The sequence below is a fragment of the Physella acuta genome, unplaced genomic scaffold (genome assembly GCF_028476545.2).
Source record: "Physella acuta isolate Inbredline_101_S28 unplaced genomic scaffold, ASM2847654v3 ptg000650l, whole genome shotgun sequence".
NCBI lineage: Eukaryota > Metazoa > Mollusca > Gastropoda > Physidae > Physella > Physella acuta.
In genome coordinates, this window is record NW_026732169.1 from 257,706 (window position 1) to 281,250 (window position 23,545).

Sequence of the window (23,545 nt, forward strand, 5' to 3'; positions counted from 1 at the left end):
ATAATCGTGTTCGCCCCACGCGATTTTATCGTTGTTCAATCATGCGAGACGTGCCCCTCGTTACTACTGACTACCTGACTACTCCCTCCTTGCTGGGTCTAATCAACCGTGACGGATTTAAGGCGCATCGATTGTTTTCAGCTGGAAGTGAAACGCCGTTAATTCAATAGGTAATGTCTTAGTATTTTGTGCCACTCCCCCCCCCTCATAATGGGCTTTGGATTTTTCCAGTTTCCATTGTTGTTTGAGTTTTGTGTAAAAATGCTTGATTAAAGGAAAACCTTCCACTTCTGCCATTAAAATGTAGTAAACAACTCATAAAATAAATGGCAATATACGTTTTTTCTACTAGGCACGTCTAAACTCTTTCTGTCTAAGTGTAGATATTGTGAAATAAAAAATTTGATCTGCTGTTAAATGACAAAGTATGGAGGAGAGAATGAGGAAAATTAGTTTAGTTAGCTGAAGTTCCTAAACGAACTATTCACGTGGTGGTGCGAATAAGCAGACGTACCTTGGGGTCAGGAGTCTGAACATTTAAGGCCCTGGAGCCGGCATATATTTTTAGGCTTGATGCCGGCAGATATATTTTTTAGACCGGGAGCCGGTAGTTTAATGAGGACATGAACTGGGATTTCTAATATCACAGAGACATAATGTCCACAAGGCCATGTTTATATCACATCACAGTACCCGGTACCAACTTTCACGCTCAGTTTTAGCCTGATATCTAAAATCCCAACAAATGTCAGGCCTAGAGAATTTTTTGTTCAGAATTTTTGCGATCACCGCCTTGATCAAACTCATTCAAAATCAAAATCATTATTTTTCAAAATCTTTTTTTTTTTTTGGTTTTCTTCATTTTTCTCTTTTGCAAAATCACTAAAATGAAATCGGTGGTATTAAAATCTAAAAGCTAGACCCTTTTAAAACAGAACCACGCTTCCATTACTCTCCGCTCTGATGGCTTTTTTTTCTACAACAAAAGAAAATAATTTTAAAAATAATAAAATGGTTAGAAGTGCCCGAAACTTCGATCGAGCGTTTCGATCTATGACGACAGATGACTGATAGACTGGACGAGGAAACAAGTTAAATAAAGGCTTGTAAAACCAGCAATAAATGACGTTGAATACATAATGCACAAAACCTACATCTAAATATAGAAAATAATTACCTAATGAATGAGAGGTACAATAATTCTTGTCATGCACAAATGTGTTAACCACACATTCCCCGCCCTCGCCACAATTGGTTCGTCTCTTTGATTACACGAGCTGTCGTCTGCGTGTGCCCATCCTGACGATTACCTTCCTGTCGCCGGCAGTCTATGAAATGTCAAAGTTCACTTTGATCAGCGATCAATACCTCAACTCTTGTCGCTTCTGCTCAAACTCTTCATCTACTCACGGATAAAACAACAAGAAAGATTCCCTGGGTAAAACGGAGCCTGAGGTTTGCTTGTTTTCAAAACATCAAATGACTTCATTCTTCATTTTTTTTAAAACTTTATAATCCGTTATTATGATTTTTTATTTATTTTTCTAATGCGATTAACTCCGAAATGCTTTTCTGGCAAAGTTTTAAAAATAAATTTAAAGCTTAATGTCGTTGCGTTAAGTTTACGAGTTGTAATTAAACGGATTCAGACTTCTCTTGTGGAGGGGTAAAGTTCAAATGTTCGTGACGACTTGATAGTTTGAATGGATGGTTTAGAAAAAAAAATATAACGAATACTTTAATACTTTTAAAAAATATGTCTGGTAAGCTTAAATTGCTGAAAAAGTCTTGCTTTGAGATTAGTATTAAGGTTCATTTAGGACAAATCTGACTAAGTTATACTGAGGTTTTTTTATACTGGCTTTTGGGTCTGGCGTGTTAAGATGGAGGTGTGGGGAGGGAGTGGGATCTGCTAAAATAGTGTAAGCTGTTATCCTTAACCCTTTAGCGAAAGCTAGAGCTTAAAATAACATAATTTGTGGGTAAGAAAACATGACGTTTGTAAGAATTTTCAAACAATGTGAAAAAATAAAACATCATATTATTAAAAACAAACAAGAAGCATGATGTATATAAAAAAAAACAATTTTTTGGTGTAGAAAACACGATTTTTGTGTAAAAAACGAGTTTTAAAATGAGAAACTTTGCTTTTAAAAACATGATGATAAAGTAAGAAAGCGATGTCATCATGCATATGCTAGAAACATAATTTGTAAGTAGACATGATGCAAAAACATGATTTGTGTTGAAATAATTCACAACCGCCTCTAGAATGGTTGGAATTGTTTTCCCTACATCAAGTAATTTTCTACTCAGACATTTCTCCTGTTTCCAACATTTTCTTGATAGGCAACCGATTTTACTGGTATCTCCTATCAGACATTTCCCAACGCCGGCCTTTTTTAAAACAGACATCTGCCGGCATTTCAATAAAAAATTCTTCTAGTGTCGGACAATTAGTACACTGCCTATTCTACAGAGAGTAGGGGGCTGTTTATTTATCTATAACAAGCTGGCTGTTTTTGGCCTCTATTTGGAGCTACACTTTTTTTGGTCCGAATCAAAAGCATCGGAGCTAGTGTAGAATTTATGGCTCTGAGTCCAAGCTACAGAGCATCGCTGTCCTTTATAGCCCTGATTTCTAACTTTGACTCCTTGGCCCTATTTCTGGACAATGACCATGTTAATATGTTGGGCTTATTCCATTGGGCCATTTTAACTTATTGGCCCTATTTCCAGACACTAGGCCATTTTAACACACTGGTCCTATTTCAGGACCCTGGACTGGGCCATTTTAACATTTTGGTCCTATTTCTGGACACTGGGTCATTATAACATGTCGTCATATTCAAAGACACTGAGCCACGCTATATAATGAGCCATGTTTCATACAAAATGAGCCATGTTGACTTATTGGCCCTATTCCCAGACACTGCGCTTATCTCCCTTGAATCCTACGGACCCACGATGAATTGTTGGCCCTGAATCTAGACCTAGATCTCCCGTCAATACTGGGCGTGCCACACGGCCCCTTTATAGCGCTGAAGTGTGATTTCTTATATCAATGTCAACGCTGTTTTTCCTCTCCCCGGCAATGTGAGATTTCACAAGACCGGCTCTCGTGAATGGCGGTCATCGTGATCAATCGATAGAGGATCAGTCTGTCTGTGCCTGGACAGGGACGGACTTTGGTATGGCTGTTAGAGCCGGACGTCTGGGCTGGGGGGAGATAGGCAGCAGGTTTCTTGAGCAGCTAGGGGCAGGAGATTTTTGGACAGTTCTGGGCAGCAGGTTTCTTGAGCAGTTAGTGGCAGGAGGTTTTTGGGCAGTTAGGGGCAGCAGGTTTTAGGGCAGTTGTGGGCAGCAGGTTTCTTGAGCAGTTAGGGGCAGGAGATTTTTGGGCAGTTAGGGGCAGCATGTTTCTTGAGCAGTTAGGGGCAGGAGATTTTTGGGCAGTTAGGGGCAGCAGGTTTTAGGGCAGTTGTGGGCAGCAGGTTTCTTGAGCAGTTAGGGGCAGGAGATTTTTGGGCAGTTAGGGGCAGCATGTTTCTTGAGCAGTTAGGGGCAGGAGATTTTTGGGCAGTTAGGGGCAGCATGTTTCTTGAGCAGTTAGGGGCAGGAGATTTTTGGGCAGTTAGCCGCAGCATGTTTCTTGAGCAGTTAGGGGCAGGAGATTTTAGGGCAGTTGTGGGCAGCAGGTTTCTTGAGCAGTTAGGGGCAGGAGATTTTTGGGCAGTTAGGGGCAGCAGGTTTTTGGGCAACTCGTTTTTTGGCAGCTGTGGGCCGCAGTTTTTTTAGCAGTTTGAGGCAGCAGGTTTTTGGCAGTTGTGGGCAGTAGGTTTTTTTGAGCATATGTGGGTAGCAGGTTTTTGGCAAGTTGTTGATATCAAGGTTTTCTTCCTATATCTAACCAATGTTGTTATGTCTAGTCCATTTCCCCATGTCTGCTCCGACTAAACCCAATACAAATACTCGCAGCGTTAACATGGTCTGTGTGATCACTCGCAGCGTTAACATGGTCTGTGTGATCACTCGCAGCGTTAACATGGTCTGTGTGATCACTCGCAGTGTTAACATGGTCTGTGTGATCACTCGCAGTGTTAACATGGTCTGTGTGATCACTCGCAGTGTTAACATGGTCTGTGTGATCACTCGCAGTGTTAACATGGTCTGTGTGATCACTCGCAGCGTTAACATGGCCTGTGTGATCACTCGCAGCGTTAACATGGTCTGTGTGATCACTCGCAGTGTTAACATGGTCTGTGTGATCACTCGCAGCGTTAACATGGTCTGTGTGATCACTCGCAGTGTTAACATGGTCTGTGTGATCACTCGCAGCGTTAACATGGTCTGTGTGATCACTCGCAGTGTTAACATGGCCTGTGTGATCACTCGCAGCGTTAACATGGTCTGTGTGATCACTCGCAGTGTTAACATGGTCTGTGTGATCACTCACAGCGTTAACATGGCCTGTGTGATCATTCGCAGCGTTAACATGGTCTGTGTGATCATTCGCAGCGTTAACGTGGCCTGTGTGATCACTCGCAGCGTTAACGTGGCCTGTGTGATCAGACTCACAGTTGGTTTCTTGTAATCAGTGTGGTAAAGCTTGAGTGGGGTCAGTAGAGACCTCTTGAGACACCTTAATTTTTGCTTTTCTACTATCTTTCTCTCTCTCTCTCTCTTTTTGCCTGTATTACGGTGCCTCAGAAAAAAATCTCTGGATACAAAATAGCATTACTGGATATACATTTATTCCTACGCCAATTACAGACGCGTAGAGCACAATAGTCCTTGAAGTCTACTTCACTTGCTCCATGGACCGACATGTACAAAAAGGGAACTTTACTTTTTTTTACATTTAGCGTTGAAAAAAAACAAATATGTATCACCAATATTGTTATTTCAGTAACAACAGTAACGCTATTTCTGCTTCAAACGTATGTACCTGCTAATGTCTAGGCCGAAAATGTGTGTCTACATCCACGCTTTAATGGTAACCAATCCTACGACCACCCAGCGTGTTACATCACTTCATTAGTGCGATGAGCCTGCTCACACATTAGTTTAATGATCCCGAATTCCCACGGTCGTAAACCAACACATGATCTCCAATGTGTTTTATTTTTGTTTCAGGGTATTCCCGCTGGACGGCCATGACCTTGTAGTGACGTGGAAGACACAACCGTGCAGCCATGCTTGAAGGGCTTGTAGCTGACCTACTGAACAAGTACGTGGGCAGGTATGTGTCCAACTTGGACACGAGCAACCTCAACATCAGCGTCTTCAAAGGTGAGTGCTCTTTCGCGTGAGTCTGTGTAATAGAGGGGTGTGGGGGGGGGGGGGAGGTGTAGTCGCATACAGAGCTATGTGGTGATGGAGTGGGTGTTTTTTTTTCGGATAGTTTTCTTCACTTTGGCAGGAGCAATTGAATCAATCAGGAAGGGGGAGCGGACTTAAATTTCCGGGGGATGGAAAATTTCCGGGGTGTGTGGGATTCCCGGGGGTGGTGGACACCAGTTGAAGTGTATATTTGAATATAAATTATATTTTGTTCTGGTAGTAGGGGGTTGGGACGTTGCCTGAAAGAAACAGTAAAACTTACTAAAACGGTTAGAATAAAAATACGTGTTAAAACGTCGGTAGGGTGTTGTCGAAGCGGTATTTTTTTTTTCTGGCATCGCTGCCGTAACTCTAACCCTGGCCTCAGCCCTAGTTCTAATTCCGATCTTAACCCTTACCCTACCAATATCTTCATTGTATTCTCAACCTTAATTATAATACCGATACTGGCAGGAAAAAATACACGGTACGATTTCGATCCTGTTCTGATTCAATCTACGACCTTCTCCGCTTTAAGGTAACACTCATTCATGCATAGGTTTTCATCATTCACATCGATACTTCTCATTAAGTTTAGCTTCAATTATTGTTAAAAATCAGCTATAGACAGATATAGCTCAAGATAGCGGCTCACTGGGCGAAGCAATGCGTCTCTTTTCATCACTTGTAAAAATCTTGTTATTGGTAAACAAATAGGAGGGGAGTTAAAATTAGAAGAGACTAAAAATAGAACTTTTAGTATGGCTCTCAAATAAAGATTTAAAAATGTGTCCATTATCCGGCTTATTAAGAAATGTTAACAATACACGTTTGTATTAGGGTTATTGGTTATATATATATATATATATATATATATATATATATATATATATATATATATATATATATATATATATATATATATATATATATATATATATACATATATATATATACATATATATATATATATATATTACGCAACATTAGTTTTTTATTAAGTTAAGAACTCAGGTCAATAGGTTAGATAATCAAAGACCACCTATTTCTTTAAGCACTGTATGTGAATGTATGTGAATGTATCGTGTGTGTGTTGTATCGTGATGGCTAGGCGATGCTAAGGCTCATTTCTTCAAATTTCCAATCATACATCATGCGTCAATCAATAATGGGTGGACCTAAAGCCTTCCAGCAGCCTTGAGTCCCGTTCAAACCCATGAACCAAATCATTCAACTCTTTAAGCTTAGAGAAACTTGCTGTGATCACAAGCTGATGTGGTTTTTATCATAACAATCTAACAAAAAAGAAAACAACTTCATAGCGTGAACGCTGGTACCCCCGGCTAGTTTAATAATGTATTGAACTTAAGCGCGCGCTAACACTAGATTACTCGCCATTCAGACCAGTGATTGATTATTGATCTGTGTCCTTACGTTTTGCGTCCCAACACCAATAATTGGAGGCTCGTGCATTGATTTGGTTATTTTTCAAAGTTTAGTGGTAGATCTTACTCCTTACGAGATTGCACCAACAGCCTCAATGTTACAGCATAATATAAATTGTGCAGCCCAGTTTTACAATGTGAACCATAGTCAAGACTTCACTACCATGTATTTTATTTTTTTTTCTTCACTTTGCCTGCTAGGGTAAAACACATTATATTTTTAGTTAGAAAATTAAAAAAAAATTAAGTAAACGTTTAACTAAGATGTTTGTTGAATGTTTCTATATACAGCTATCAGACATGATAAATGTGTACTTGTGTGTATACCCCCTCCTCCCCCCTTCTGTGTTTATATTTTAGCCAGTAGTATATTATGTACACCTACATTTTATAACCAGCATCTGGGCAGTCCCAGGACTATACCGATATCTAGCTGTACTCATACAAAACTTAAGTTGTAGTCGGAAGGATGCGCTAGATAAGTAAAGCCTGGGGGCTGGATTCGACTCGTGTATCGAATCCTGTTGTAGGCTGTGATTACTCCAATCACAGAGTTCCCATCTAGCACTGATCTTGTTTTAAAAATTACCAATTAGATTTTCTGGTGTGTTTGAAAGCCATTACATTTTTTATCTGTAATACAGAATGTAACACGGTAATGGGGAAACAATTTTCGAGCTGCTTCGTTAGAACAAAATACCGAGTCTAAAAATAGCAGCAAGCAAATGTCGGTATTGATCTCCCCTGTCTTTGCCCTTCGTCGGCAAGGTTGGGTTTTCTCCCTTATTGAGTGGTGTTGGGTTGACTCCCCTGGCTATCTAGGTAGGCTTGATTTCTTGAAGTACCACTAGAAAAATGGCGAGTTCTGTCTACATGACCCGATGGAGGCATCCTAGTCGACCTATGTATACTTTTTATTATTATTATTACATCTGGTAACTTTGAATATAGGCCTGTCATTGTTGAGGCCCGCCTGGCTAATGGGAGACACTGCCTCAGCCGGTTAGTTTATAAAGAAAGACAAACCTGTGTTTTTTTGTTGTTTTTTTTAAAACCTCATACGCTACTTACACATAATTTTAGCTTGTTTATTTAGACTGGGATTACGTTAAGAGGATCTCTTCTATAAAAAAAAAACATATTGGTCATTTATCTGATACAATACATTATTTTATACTTTATACTAAATTATACAAGTTGCATGCATTAGAGAATGTTTCGTTGCCTTTGGAAATTTCCGTTTTGGTTTTTTTAAAATCCGATTGCGTGTTAGGTTGTTGTAATTGGTGAAAAATGTGAGGCTGTTGGTGACCTGATCTGAATATCTGAAAATTATTTTTTACAGGCTAAATTTTATTATAAAATTGCACCCATAATTAGCTTTATAACGACACAACTAGGCTAAATATTAGTTAAGCTATGTGGCCACATATACTACATCTTACACACAGATGATGCTATGGGACCCCACAACCACACATGCTAGACCTTATACATTTGATAAGCTATGTGACATCACACACACATTAAATCCTACACATTATATGAACTATATGACATCACATATACTAGATTAATAAGCAATGGGACGACACATATACTAGATTACACACTAGATAAGCAATGGGACGACACACATACTAAATCATTCATCCGAGCTAAACTATGGGACGTCACATATATTAGATCTTACAAACTAGATAAGCTATGGGAGGTCGCGGATACCAGATCTTACACACTTAATCAACGTCGATGACACTACCACACTGTGTATAATCTGCTGCCTCAGCTCTATTCCCTGCCCAGCACTGTCTCGCCCAGACTACACCCACACACGTCATCTGACCCACCTCTTGCGGACGACATTGACATACGACACCCAGGGGAAAAAATGCTCCGCTAATCAGGACAACCGATTCATTTTTAAATTTGACTGCACAATTTTTTATCTGGTGGTATTGTGGACAGTTTCATAAATTTAACTCTGAAACAACACAATTTCTAGTACACTAAGCCTCTTTTTTCAACTACACTAAGCCTTTTTTCTTGCACACCAAGCCTCTTCTTTCTAGTACACAGTCTTTTTTTAGTACACAAAGCCTCTTCTTTCTAGTACACAGTCTTTTTTAGTACACTGAGCCTCTTTTTTTCTAGTACACTAAGTCTTTTTCTAGTACACAAAGCCTCTTCTTTCTAGTACACAAAGCCTCTTCTTTCTAGTACACAAAGCCTCTTCTTTCTAGTACACAAAGCCTCTTCTTTCTAGTACACAAAGCCTCTTCTTTCTAGTACACAAAGCCTCTTCTTTCTAGTACACAAAGCCTCTTCTTTCTAGTACACAAAGCCTCTTCTTTCTAGTACACAAAGCCTCTTCTTTCTAGTACACTAAGTCTTTTTCTAGTACACTAAGTCTTTTTCTAGTACACTAAGCCTCTTTTTTCTACACTAAGCTTCCTTTTTCCAGTACACTAAGCCTTTTTTGTTTCGAGTACATCAAGCCTCTTTCAAGCCCCGGTATGATTTTTCGTCCCATATTTGTTTGTTGTTGGGTTTTGGGGTATTGTAACTCGGTCGATACATTTCTAGTGCTTCATATCTTAATGGCGTTGGTGTTGTTTTTTTCTACTGCGGTCAGGGTACTGTATGGTTTGTATGGTTTGCTAAATCAAGAGCTGGACTCTCGTTTCTAGACTTGAACCTATAGAATTTTACTGAGCTCTAAGTGGTCGGGTCAGCTCAAGGCTGCTAAGCCGAAAGGTGCCGAGTTCAAATCCTCGGGCAGATGAGGCTCGATAGATGGGGACAGCAAATCTTCTAGTGCAGACAACTCCAAAATCAAACAATTACTAGCTTATAGTTTGTTCTTGGTTGGACAAAGGCTATGGAAGCAAATCAAAAAAGAAAAGCAGACTGAAATCGGAGTCAACGGCCTATATGGCGCATGTAATGCTTAAATTGCGTTGTAAGAAATCCCTTCTAACAATAGAATTAAGAGGAAAAAAATGTACCCAGCTCTAATTTGTACCTGTCATAAGTCAAAGAAAACAAAACTAAATCTGTCCTAACTGTACCACCAACACCTAGCCACATAGCCTATCATGTGAACTAGTTTTACATGGGATTATCTGCAGACTAAATCACTTTGGTAAACCATCGTAGGCGTTATACTACTATATAATATTTATATTTTAGTAATAATTTGTTCGCGGAACAGTGAGCGTTATACTACAATATCATATATTTATATTTTTTCCGTAATTATCATCTGGCTAAATCACTTTGGTTAAGGCATCGTAGGCGTTATACTACCATAACATATTTATATTTTAATAAAAATTTGTTCGTGGAAGGACGAGCCCATTGAAAACACAAAACAAACAATTGATTTCCTGTAATCGTATCAACTAGCAAGCGAGACGGGAACGCTCTATGTGAAAACTATCGGCTCCATCAGAGCGAAGACAAGACACCATCGATCGGCTACAGATCGATGTATTAGAAGAATCAATATTTGTTGACATGACGTTTGGTGGTTGCATTTGAATACCCAATCAGATCAACAAGGTCAATGGATCATCGGGTTATCGATTAAGGGAAACGTGCGGAATTTTTTGTCACGATAAGGGAATTAAAGTGCACGGTTAATTAAAAAAAAAATGGTTTTCTTTTACAATATGGTTGCATTGTTTATTTTGAGAATATTATGTAACTTCAATACATAGCAATATTCGTTTTAGTTTAGCTCTTTTTTTTAAAAAGTTGGAGTTGGCTATAAATACAAGTACATGTATCGGAGAAGCTCTTTAGATAATCATGCTAACATCATAATTAATAACTGTTGCAATGCTAACATCATAATTAATAACCATTGCAATGCTAACATCAAAATTAATAACCGTTGCAATGCTAACATCATAATTAATAACCATTGCAATGCTAACATCAAAATTAATAACCGTTGCAATGCTAACATCATAATTAATAACCATTGCAATGCTAACATCATAATTAATAACCGCTGCTAAAACAATTTACCAGTTCCTGGCTGAAGAACAAAACACTGATATGATAATAGGATAGGCTACACATGGCTTGATAAATAAACTACCAATATCATCAGAGGGACGGAGTGGCCTAGCGGTAGAGCGCTAGACTGCTAAACCGTTTTAGTCTCGAGTACGAATCCGGGTTCAAGTCAGTATACCGCCCTTGACTACTCTTCTCATCGGGTAATAGCTCCCTCCCCCCCCCCCACTTCTTGTGAATAAAACGTATACGTATGCTAATTCATGTCCATATCCAGCTTGGTACACTATACCGAACTCTAGCCCTATCCTAGTTAGGTTTAGGGTCAATTTGAATCGACCATGAGGAAGGGGGAGGGGGGGGCGGCGATGTCCTACTGCAGTTTTTCTTGGCAGGGGATCTACCGGAGGTAATTAACACAGGGTTAATGTCCCGCTCTCACCGAACCCAGCAGGGGTGAATGAGGGTTGTCGATGATGATAGTCGTTAAATGTTCGGGACCACTATCAGACCACTACTGCGTACTTAGGACTTGCTCATCGAGGTCTTGGAGAGTCGAGATTTTGACGAATCAGGTTTAGCTGCTCAGGTTGTGGCGAGTCAGGTCTTGGCGACTCAGATTTCGGCGACCTCGGGTTTTAGCTACTCGCCAATACTAGAACATTATTCTAGAAGCCTTATCTTACTGTCAGCTGATATTGCCGTCTGTATTAGCTCATACGCGCTGCTTTTCCTTTGGGAGTTTCAAACTAGTGTGTGGCAGACAAACGTTATCATGAAAAATGCGAGCTGGTATAAATTATTGACACTTTTTCCACATAAAAACGTCAGATTCAAGAAACAAAGGGTTACATAACAAAAGTGAGATATTTTGTCCGTGAGATATTTTGTCCGTGAGATATTTTGTCAGTGAGATAGTTTGTCCTGGAATATTTTGTCCTGAGATATTTTATCTGTGAGATATTTTATCTGAGATATTTTGTCCGTGATATATTTTGTCCCGGAGATAGTTTGTCTTTGAGGTCCTTTGTTCTTAGATTTATAAAAATCCTGAATCGTTTTGTGTCTGAGATCTTTAGTCCTAAGATCAATTGCCCTGAGATCATTAGCCCTGAAATCATTGGTCCATATATCCTTTGTCCGTGAGATCATGTGTCCTGTCACCGTTCTAAGACCATTTACCTGGTAAGTGGTTACCCGACGGACGTATGCAGTGTTTCTTTCAGACTTTTTCTCCGGGGGGGGGGGCACTTAATATTTTCGGGGAGGGGGGGGGGGGCAGACTACATTTTCCGGAGGGGGGGGGGGGGCGGACACTGGTATAAGTATATATTTTCCATATAAATTCATGTTCGTTCTCGGGGGGGGGGGGGGGCGGTAGACTTTCTTCGGGGGGGGGGGGGGGGGGGGGCGAAGAGATGCCTGTAAGAAACTATGGACGTATGTTGTCATTGTTTGGCTGAACGTAATGTTCCTGTGGCGAGAGTATTAGGACCATTACACACAATTCTTGCACAATCCCCTCCTAGCTTCCCGCGAACTTCATCAAATATTCATGCTGGCATTTCGATAACTTTCGGGAAAACTCTTTAAAGAAACGTTTTCATTGAGCTGTTGATAGAAAGAAACTCTTGCCCCAAACTTGCAGAAGCGCCATAAAGAGGAAGTGTTGATAAAGAAAACGGCACTTTTACTATATGGACAATGTAATGTTTGGTATAGCTGTGGAGATAAATATAGTTCAAATGCCTTGAATACATTACATAGCCAGTTGTGTAGGCCTACTTTAGAAACTTTGCGGGATGGGGGGGAGGGGGAAGACATACGCTGGCTATAGTATATATTTTCTTTATCATTTATAATTGTTTTTCGATTTCGTCTGGAAGTGGGGGGGGGGGGGGGTCTTCCAAGAGATGTATGGGAAAAAACACTGCTGCTAAAATAAAGGGCTTTCCTACAGTGTGACATAGACTTGTCCACATATTTAGTTCTATACTGCTGTATGATATGGACTTGCCCACATATCTAGTTCTATACTGCTGTATGATACGGACTTACCCACCGAGGCATATCGTCAACTATGACTTGCCATTATTAATCACTAAATATATTGACAAAAAAATATTAAACCGTTTCTAGAATTCGATGTAAACAGCGCAGTTTTGTATTATATGCGTGATCAAACATCTTTTCATTAAAATTGTTTTTATTATAAATAATGAATTGGCGATTTTATAAAATACCCTATCAAAATATGCTTTGTTGTTGTGCGTTTTTTTTTTTAAAAATTGTTCCACCGTGCAAGACATCTATGAGCCTGATATTATGAAAAAAATTGTCTATTTTTAGGTCTGGTTGTCTGTAACTTAGATCGGGCCGCCATTTTAAGCGGCATTTTCACATGCGCAACACGTTTCAGTAGATCATTACACAACGTCTATAGCTGATTTTATGTCACTCTAACGCTTTATGGCTTCCATAATTCTTATGTTTATGTATGAATATGCATATAGAACATAAAAAACGGAGACGTTGGACTATATATAAGTTGGTACTCGTAGGCGGAGTATCTATCTGAAGGCCTTGCTTTTCAAATCAATGTATAGTATTTGTACAGTAATGTACAGTATATAGCCCTAAAACAAATGTAAACAAACAATACACTACCACGTGTGGGCTATAGCATAAATACATGGGTGTCATAAAATAGAAGCTTACGGCCAGTATACAATACTGCAAACAAGTATTCTCAATGTAAATACTTCACCTAACTAGATCTAGTCCGCAACATGCGGCATCAGTAGGAATAACACAACACAAGTAATTTAAGTAAAAGACTTCACATAGCTAGTCCGCAACATGCGGCCCTAGTATGATGAAAAACAAGTAATATAAAATATAATTTACAATACCTTTGTATCGTTAGGTCTACATAACCAAGTTAAACAACTGGACGGTCCTTGTCATTCGCAGCTTGGGGTTTGAATGCCGCGGACACAGGAACAACTACCCAGGGTCCCAGGTCACATGACATGGGAACATGGGGAACATCGCTCACAGAAAAAAAAAATACATCAACAGTTGCGGTCCCATAGGGGCCGCAACCAAATAAATTATAAATTATCCCCCCCCCCCCGCCGACTGGTAACCACTGTATGTGTTACACATGTTCTAACACAAGACCGTCTAGACTCTAGACTCTGGCCCCAAAACACCCCATAGATATGGTATGCGGAGTTTGCAAGTCGGAGACGACCGTGCAGTTCATCCACGATGTTGTTCTTGTTGTATGATTCCTTCAGTATAAAATATGTTTAGAACGACGAAGAAGAAGAAAACATGTAACCTACAACACTATAGATTATAGAAAATAGAAAAGTTAGTCATACTATTGAATGCTAACAAAAACCATTTCATTGAATATGATTAAACAATTTGGAAGATATTTATCTAAAAAAGAAACTTCTTAGGAAATCAATACGTTTAAGACAATATATCATCATAATAATGAATTTTTCTTCTATCGGTATTGCTATTAGGGTCAGTTAGGTTTATAGTTAGGGTCATGGCGATGGTCAACCATGGGATCATTGCTACGTTGAGGTTTAGGGTCAGGGTCAAGGCGATGGACAATGATGGGGTCATTGCTACGTTGAGGTTTAGGGTCAGGGTCAAGATCAAGGCGATGATCAACCATGGGGTCATTGTTACGTTGAGGTTTAGGGTCATGGTCAAGGTCAAGGCGATGGTCAACCATGGGGTCATTGCTACGTTAAGGTTTAGGGTCAGGGTCAAGATCAAGGCGATGATCAACCATGGGGTCATTGCTACGTTGAGGTTTAGGGTCAGGGTCAAGGCGATGGTCAACCATGGGGTCATTGCTACGTTAAGGTTTAGGGTCAAGGTCAAGGCGATGGTCAACCATGGGGTCATTGTTACGTTGAGGTTTAGGGTCATGGTCAAGGTCAAGGCGATGATCAACCATGAGGTCATTGCTACGTTGAGGTTTAGGGTCAGGGTCAAGGCGATGGTCAACCATGAGGTCATTGCTACGTTGAGGTTTAGGGTCATGGTCAAGGCGATGGTCAACCATGGGGTCATTGCTACGTTGAGGTTTAGGGTCAAGGTCAAGGTCAAGGCGATGATCAACCATGATGTCATTGCTACGTTGAGGTTTAGGGTCAGGGTCAAGGTCAATGCGATGATCAACCATGAGGTCATTGCTACGTTGAGGTTTAGGGTCAGGGTCAAGGCGATGGTCAACCATGAGGTCATTGCTACGTTGAGGTTTAGGGTCATGGTCAAGGCGATGGTCAACCATGGGGTCATTGCTACGTTGAGGTTTAGGGTCAGGGTCAAGGTCAAGGCGATGATCAACCATGAGGTCATTGCTACGTTGAGGTTTAGGGTCAGGGTCAAGGTCAAGGCGATGATCAACCATGAGGTCATTGCTACGTTGAGGTTTAGGGTCATGGTCAAGGCGATGATCAACCATGAGGTCATTGCACGTTGAGGTTTAGGGTCAAGGTCCAGGCGATGGTCAACCACGGGGTCATTGCTACGTTGAGGTTTAGGGTCAGGGTCAAGGTCAAGGCGATGATCAACCATGAGGTCATTGCTACGTTGAGGTTTAGGGTCAGGGTCCAGGCGATGATCAACCATGAGGTCATTGCTACGTTGAGGTTTAGGGTTAGGGTCAAGGTGATGGTGAACCATGGGGTCATTGCTACGTTGAGGTTTAGGGTCAGGGTCAAGGTCAAGGCGATGGTTAACCATGGGGTCATTGCTACTTTGAGGTTTAGGACCAGGGTAACAACGGAAAACGTAACAGAAGTTTATGAAATATGAATTTATCTAACTGACACTGAGCCAGTGTTATTGTTTTTTTTTTGTACACCAAGTTCCACACCCACGAGTGTCAGAGAGGAAATTATTATGATATTTATCGTGCGAAAGAAAAATAAGCCGCGTGATTGAATGCGAATCTGAAATAGCGAAATCATTCTAACATAACAGCTCTCTGATTTCTCTCTTCCTACAGGGGACATCGAGCTTACAGACCTACAGCTCAGACCGGAAGCCCTGGTAATGCATTTCCTCTTATTTATAGCCTGGTTTTCAAAAAATATATTTATATCTATCTTTTTGAATAGCCATGCCTAGAGGTATGTGGTTGAAGTGTAAAAAAAAAAAAAGTGAGATATAGGTCTACTTGAAGATTGCACTTCCTTAATAAATTAAATCTCTAGCAGACTTCTTTTACAATTTGTTTTAGGCTCTCTAAGCAAAGGGGTCATCCATAAATGCCAATGCCACACGCTGAGGGGGGGGAGGGGGATGAGGGAGGGAGGTGTTGTGAGGATGTGTGAATAGCGGATGATGGTATTCAGATAGTGTGCTGGTACATTTTTAGATAGCTGCTGAGGTGTATTATGGTCGATTAATGGGGGATGATGGGGGGTAAAAATCGTTTTAATAAGTGTGATACTGCTTACGGATGACCCCTAATTATATAATTATATAATAATTATAGGCCCTATGTATATTATATTATTCATGATGCATTCTTACATGCTCAATACTATCAATCAATAGTTATTGCACAATCTTTCTTTTTCATTCAATATAGTCTAGATATAGAAAGAGTTATATAAAATAACTGTCACTAGTTGATTGTAGTGGTGGATAAATGGCTGTATGCATGCACCTCTGGTGGGATGGGAGGGAGGGATAGAGAAGAGAGGCTTCTTCCAGACAATCTTCTTCAAGATTGGGAGGGGGGGTAGATCAAAGCATATATGTAAAAACACTATTTTCTAAACTTGCAGACTGAACTCAATCTTCCAGTGGAAGTGAAGGCAGGCCATATTGGTGAGTATTGTTTAGCTTTTGTTTTGTTCTGTCTAGTGCTTTATATATATATATATATATATATATATATATATATATATATATATATATATATATATATATATATATATATATATATATATATATATATATATATATATATATATATATATATATATGGCTATTTTACCATTCTAAGATCAAAAGTGACAGGAAAACATCCTATCTGGGCATTGGGTGGGCATTGTTCTGGTATAGGTGGGTGGGCACTGTCCTATTATAGGTTGGTGGGCATTGTCCTAGAATGAAGATTTATTAAATCTCTTACTTTAGGCTAATTTTTTTTCATATTTCAGGTCACCTAAAGATAGACATCCAATGGACCAAGCTGTTTTCATCAGACATTCACGTGGCCATAGAAAATGTCTTTATTCTGGCTGGACCAATCACAGACAGACAGTACGACCCAGAAAAAGAGAGGCAGTTTCAAAATGCCTTCAAGAGACAATTGCTGGAGTCCATTGAACAATCTGCCATTGAAGGGGTTGGTAAGTCAGGGTTGGCAAGTCAGGGTTGGCAAGTGAGGGTTGGCTTGTCCCTAATCAGATCAATGTAACTAGCATTTCATCAATCTGTTAGCTGTTAAATGGAAAGTGTGAGTTACAATCATAAGTCCAGGTCTATACATTGCCAAATAAAATCTCCTTTAAAATTTACTACCTATCAGTGTTTCTTCCAGACTTTTTTCTCTGGAGGGGGGGGGGGAGCACTGTTAAAAGCTTATATTTTCTTTATAAATTTCATTTTGTTCGGGGGGGGGGGGGAGGGGGGGGGGGGCGGTAGACTTTCTGTGGGGGTGGGGCTCTAACCTGCCGAAGAGATGCCTGGAAGAAACTCTGCTACCTATGTGGCAACATTTTAAGTGTATTAAATAAACAAAATCAATAAATGTATTGACTAATGCTACCAGCAAGTTCGGTTTGGGGCCAAATTATCTCCACACACCCACAGTTTATGTCATTGTCTTTATTAAGCATTTTATCAATAAAAGAATTCATTCTTGATCTCTTTCAGTGAAGAAGGCCAATGACAACCCAACCTTTGTGGAGAAGTTGTCAGTTAATCTGCTAACCAGGCTACAGGTATATTATTGTTTGTAATTTGTATTGGACAGCTAGATCAGTAGATTTCAAATATATATATTTATATATATATTTAATATATATATATTTATATATATATTTAATATATATATTTAATATATATATTTATATATATATTTATATATATATTTATATATATATATATATATATATATATATATATATATATATATATATATATATATATATATATATATATATATATATATATATATATAATATTATCACTATACCAGCTCACATAAGTTGTTTATATTTTTATTGCCAATAAACCAGTCTATATCTGTTGTTCGTTCAAAATATAACAGCATATAAATACAACTCTATATCTGATATGGTCCCTCAATAAGAACAGTTACTGCATTAATAGTTAGCTAATTCGTCAACATCAATTTGTCATTTATTTCGCATATAATCTATCATCATCATTATCACCATTATTCCTATGGATCCCTTGTGAAGCATTGGGATGCACCCACACCTCTCCATCGTACTTGGTTCTGGTGATTCCCCTAGTCTACATCATTCCTGCTGTTGCTCCTACAGCTGACCATTTCCAATTTGTTTTGGCCGGTCTGTCCTTCACAGCATTAATTTTGGATTTTATTTCAAATGTCAGCTGTCAATACCCCACATTAATTTTGTATTTTATTTCAAATGTCAGCTGTCAATACCCCACATTAATATTGTATTTTATTTCAAATGTCAGCTGTCAATACCCCACATTAATTTTGTATTTTATTTCAAATGTCAGCTGTCAATACCCCACATTAATCTTGTATTTTATTTCAAATGTCAGCTGTCAATACCCCACATTAATTTTGTATTTTATTTCAAATGTCAGCTGTCAATACCCCACATTAATTTTGTATTTTATTTCAAATGTCAGCTGTCAATACCCCACATTAATTTTGTATTTTATTTCAAATGTCAGCTGTCAATACCCCACATTAATCTTGTATTTTATTTCAAATGTCAGCTGTCAATACCCCACATTAATTTTGTATTTTATTTCAAATGTCAGCTGTCAATACCCCACATTAATTTTGTATTTTATTTCAAATGTCAGCTGTCAATACCCCACATTAATTTTGTATTTTATTTCAAATGCCAGCTGTCAATACCCTACATTAACTTTGTATTTTATTTCAAATGTCAGCTGTCAATACCCCTCATTAATTTTGTATTTTATTTCAAATGTCAGCTGTCAATACCCTACATTAACTTTGTATTTTATTTCAAATGTCAGCTGTCAATACCCCACATTAATTTTGTATTTTATTTCAAATGTCAGCTGTCAATACCCCACATTAATTTGTATTTTATTTCAAATGTCAGCTGTCAATACCCCACATTAATTTGTATTTTATTTCAAATGTCAGCTGTCAATACCCCACATTAATTTTGGATTTTATTTCAAATGTCAGCTGTCAATACCCCACATTAATTTTGTATTTTATTTCAAATGTCAGCTGTCAATACCCAACATTAACTTTGTATTTTATTCAAATGTCAGCTGTCAATACGCCACATCCATGTCCGCTACGAGGATACCATCACCAACGGAGACCACGCATTTGCCTGTGGCCTCATGCTCAAGCAGCTGCTGGTGTGTTCTACAGACTCTCACTGGCAGCCTCGAGGCTCAGATACAGTGCCAAACATGATACACAAGGTGGGTCACTGGGATACAAGGTGGGTCACTGGGATACACAAGGTGGGTCACTGGGATACAAGGTGGGTCACTGAGATACAAGGTGGGTCACTGGGATACAAGGTGGGTCACTGATACACAAGGTGGGTCACTGGGATATACAAGGTGGGTCACTGGGATACACTAGGTGGGTCACTGGGATACACAAGGTGGGTCACTGGGATACACAAGGTGGGTCACTGGAATACACAAATTGGGTCACTGTGATACACAAGGTGGGTCACTGGGATACACAAGGTGGGTCACTGGGACACACAAGGTGGGTCACTGGGATACACAAGGTGGGTCACTGTGATACACAAAATGGGTCACTGTTTTGATTTACGAACACTGTTACATTAAATTTAGCTGTAATTTTGTGGGTTTTTAAAAATACTACAATGCCTGCTAAGGCTGTGTTTATTCTATATCAATAACGACAGTACTTTTTAAATATTTCTAGCATTCTATTTTAGTTTACCTCTTTTTTTATTTTGGATCATTACTTACAATTTAAATGATCATGATTGCACTGAATCACTCCCTGTACACATGAGAGATTTTCACCTCAACACAGCTGTCCACATTTATTTAGAGAATAGTACATCAATTGTACATAGCTAAACTATTATAAGATATTTAATATTTTGAAAGCTTAAACTAAAATTATTTCTTATATCAGGAGTTTACATTCTTTAAAAAACTCCTTTTCTTGTTATGTAATGACAAGTCTTCTTGCTTAAAAGTTTTATAATCGGAATTTTTTTTTTTATGTTTAAACGTTTTATAATCACAAGTATTTTGTTTCCAGATAGATGTCAGTTGAAATACATTTTTAGTAGGCATACTTTTGGCAAAGTTGAATGTGTAATGTAAATGATTTTTAAAAGATATATAGTTTTAGCTCATTCAATTTGTTAATACACCAGTGTGGTTACTCTGTAACAGATGCTGAAAATGGATGAACTCTCTGTGTACTGGAACCCTTATGTACCAGAGCAACACCTCTTGAAGTCTCGACTTAACACAGATGGTTGGCGGGTATGTCTTAGTACTTGTATTAATTACAGTTCTACATCAACTAAAATACTTTTCTTATTGTTTGTTGTAGTTCCTAGGAAGATGCTATTTAATTTTTTAATAAGTATTTGAGAATTAAACATTCATAAGCTTTTCAGCTTATTAATAATCATATTGAAACTGAAATATTAGCAATTAAAATATCAGTTAAATTGTTTAATATATTTTTTTGCTCTTAAAAAATAAATAAGTTATATTATTCTTAAAGCTAAACTATTTTTTTTTTTAATTTATTTCTCTTTTGTTTCAAATTATATTATCACTTTATATAAAATCCCTCTTAAAATGTTTTTTGGAATTTTGTATTTGTTCTATTTTTTCCCCAGAATCTTCTTAGAATATCAATAGATTCTCACACCATTTTTGAGGAGGAACTTGATTTCAGTGAGTTTTGAATTTCTTTAAAAACGGGGATCATTTTCACAGCAAGACATTCAGGAAGTTTTAACAGAATATTTTAGAAAAAAATGCTTTTAATGAGATTTTTTGACACTGTATTAGACATGGATACATGTTATTAATCCTGTTGATGTCATGCATTTAAAAATGCCATTAAAATCTCATACAAACAGTCATAGTGTTAATTGCTTAAATACAGTACATGTTAAAGAACATTGCCATTATTTTGCAAGCTAAGTTAGTGGTCAAATCCAAATACTATACTCTATTAATACACAGTAGGGCAGAGCAGTGAATTGCTGAAATTGTGCTGAGATCGTTGATTTATGTATTCATGGCTCAAAACTTAATAGATAGACCCCCCTTAGCAGTGTTTCTCTCATATCTCTAAAGGAAACACATTTATAAAATTTAAAGAATATTTTATTATTATATCAACTGGTTTGTTAATTTCTGAAATTTAACTTGTGAAACAAAAAAAAAGTTTTATAAATAAAATTGTTGATGGACTGAAGAGACTAAATTATCTGGCCAAATTTTGCTAAGTGACTGTATAACCACTTTTCTCAATTACCCAGTTGTGTAAAGGTAGCTTGTTGGATGCAGCTCAAGCATTATTCTCCAAGTTGGTGTTGTTTTGTAAGATGAACTATTTCTATAGTTAAGTTTTAGTGTTTGTTTGATGCACCTCATTGCCCCTGTTCCCCCAGTCATGGAGCCAGTGGCTGCCCAAGCCCGGCTGATCATCAACACTGAGAACAACTTCACCTTGCCTAAACTCTTCATGGACTTCACTGTTGATGAGGTGGAGGTTCTACTCTCAAGGCAACAGGTCAGATTTTCCATTAGCTGCTGGTTTGAATAAGCTTGAAAAAATATTTCAAAAAGAATGTTAGTTCTTTCAAACCTTTGAACATATTTAGAGCTTTTCTTTTGAGTGGTAATATATATAATTATCACTTTTTAGTTAATCAATATTTTTTCAGTATTTACATGCACATATTAGTTAATAATTAAAAAAAAAAATTGTTGTAGGCTTCTTTTGTTCAGCATTATTATTGGTTTAAATAGCAAAATAGGTGGTGATTAAAACAACAGAAATCAACAACATGTTTTTATAGCTCAAATTTGCCCAGCATATGTAAATAGATTCCAAAATAAAAGATGTAAAAAATTAATGCAGTTGTTCAATGTTCATAATATAGTCGATCCATGTTTTATAATTTTATGTCTTTAGCATAGAAACTAAGTTCTCCTCTTTTTGAAAATGTTTCAGTTTTTAAACCTTATCAATCTCAATGATTCCTTCCAACTGATGAGAGTCAACCAAAGGTATCGCAAGTATCATCCAAATATCAGCCTCAAAGTCAGCCCTCGATCCTGGTGGATTTATTCTTACACAGCTATTTTAGAAGAGGTCATTCGTCCATTTTCATGGCCTCGAATAAAAGAGCACAGGTAGGCCTAGAGATTGGCATAGTAAATAACCAAGTTTCTATACTGATTAAATATTTCATCATACAGAAGCTGCTTGTTTGCTTGTTGACAGAAACCTTTTTACAGGGCGGAAACTCTGATTAGACCTTTAATACAATTTAAACCTATATTATGTCTTCTTAAAGTATTTTTAATACATACCCATTTGTTTCCTGTAATTTGTGATTTTGACACAGTAATATTTTTATTTCATAATTCCATTTTGTGCATGTATCAGCTATTTCAAAGTTAAATTACAGTACTAAGTTGGTTAGTTTTTGCTTTCTAGTTTCATTAAATGTATGTTTCTAATGTGAGATTATAAATTTTGAAGGTCTAAATATAAGAAGTACAAAAATCTCTACAAGAAACATTTGGAGGAACCTGAGACAAAATCCACCCAGGATAAACTCAAACAGCTGGAAGATGCTTTAGATGTTACAAACATTCTCATTGCCAGGACTCAAGCAAAACTTGAGGTTATAGATTTCTTTGTTGTTTTCTATTTGGTCAGTGATTACTATGTGTAATGCAGTTGAAGTAAGTCAAAAATTGTATCAAAATGTTGATGTTCTGCACATATTATTTTAAAATAAACTACAAAAACTGTATGAGTAGGTTTTAGATTGTAGGCTTGTACTGAATTTTAAAGAAAAATATTGAATTATTCAATACAGCAATTTAGCTATTTTGACACTGGTTAATGTATACAATTTTAAAAGTTATAGGAATTTTTTAAAAATATCATTTCCAAATTAATTCTTTTTTGGTCATCATCTTATTATCAAATCAAAATAAAGATATGATTGTTGATTTGACGAAATCTGGCATATCGTTGTTTTTTTTTATATTGCCAGTTTGCTGGAGAAGCTCCTGACAGAGCCAAAAGAACAGTAAAGAAAAAAACTGGATGGTTCAGCTCATGGTTTGGTAGCAGTGATGAAGAAGATGTTACAGTGGAGGTGGATAAACCCAAAAGTAAACATCAACACTTTATACAGCTACGATGTTCTTACCCTAAAGACAACTTTTTTCAATAATTTGCCCATTTAATTTTTTTTTTAAGAAGTGCATTTTTTGCTTTAAGTAAT

At 37.8% G+C, this 23,545-nt stretch overlaps 1 protein-coding gene across 1 annotated transcript in view; it reads left to right on the forward strand.

Annotated features, from left to right (window-relative positions):
* Positions 1-23,545, forward strand: part of LOC131948581 (intermembrane lipid transfer protein VPS13A) — a 109,415-nt gene that overhangs the window by 28,625 nt on the left and 57,245 nt on the right. Inside the window, exons 2-13 of the mRNA XM_059310175.1 lie at positions 5,137-5,292; positions 15,835-15,878; positions 16,622-16,664; positions 17,000-17,191; positions 17,718-17,785; positions 19,323-19,481; positions 20,448-20,540; positions 20,906-20,963; positions 21,689-21,810; positions 22,255-22,436; positions 22,789-22,933; positions 23,312-23,432. Of these exons, the coding sequence (XP_059166158.1) occupies positions 5,196-5,292; positions 15,835-15,878; positions 16,622-16,664; positions 17,000-17,191; positions 17,718-17,785; positions 19,323-19,481; positions 20,448-20,540; positions 20,906-20,963; positions 21,689-21,810; positions 22,255-22,436; positions 22,789-22,933; positions 23,312-23,432 (1,324 nt within the window). The 5' untranslated portion in view covers positions 5,137-5,195. The remainder of the gene's footprint in view (positions 1-5,136; positions 5,293-15,834; positions 15,879-16,621; positions 16,665-16,999; positions 17,192-17,717; positions 17,786-19,322; positions 19,482-20,447; positions 20,541-20,905; positions 20,964-21,688; positions 21,811-22,254; positions 22,437-22,788; positions 22,934-23,311; positions 23,433-23,545) is intronic.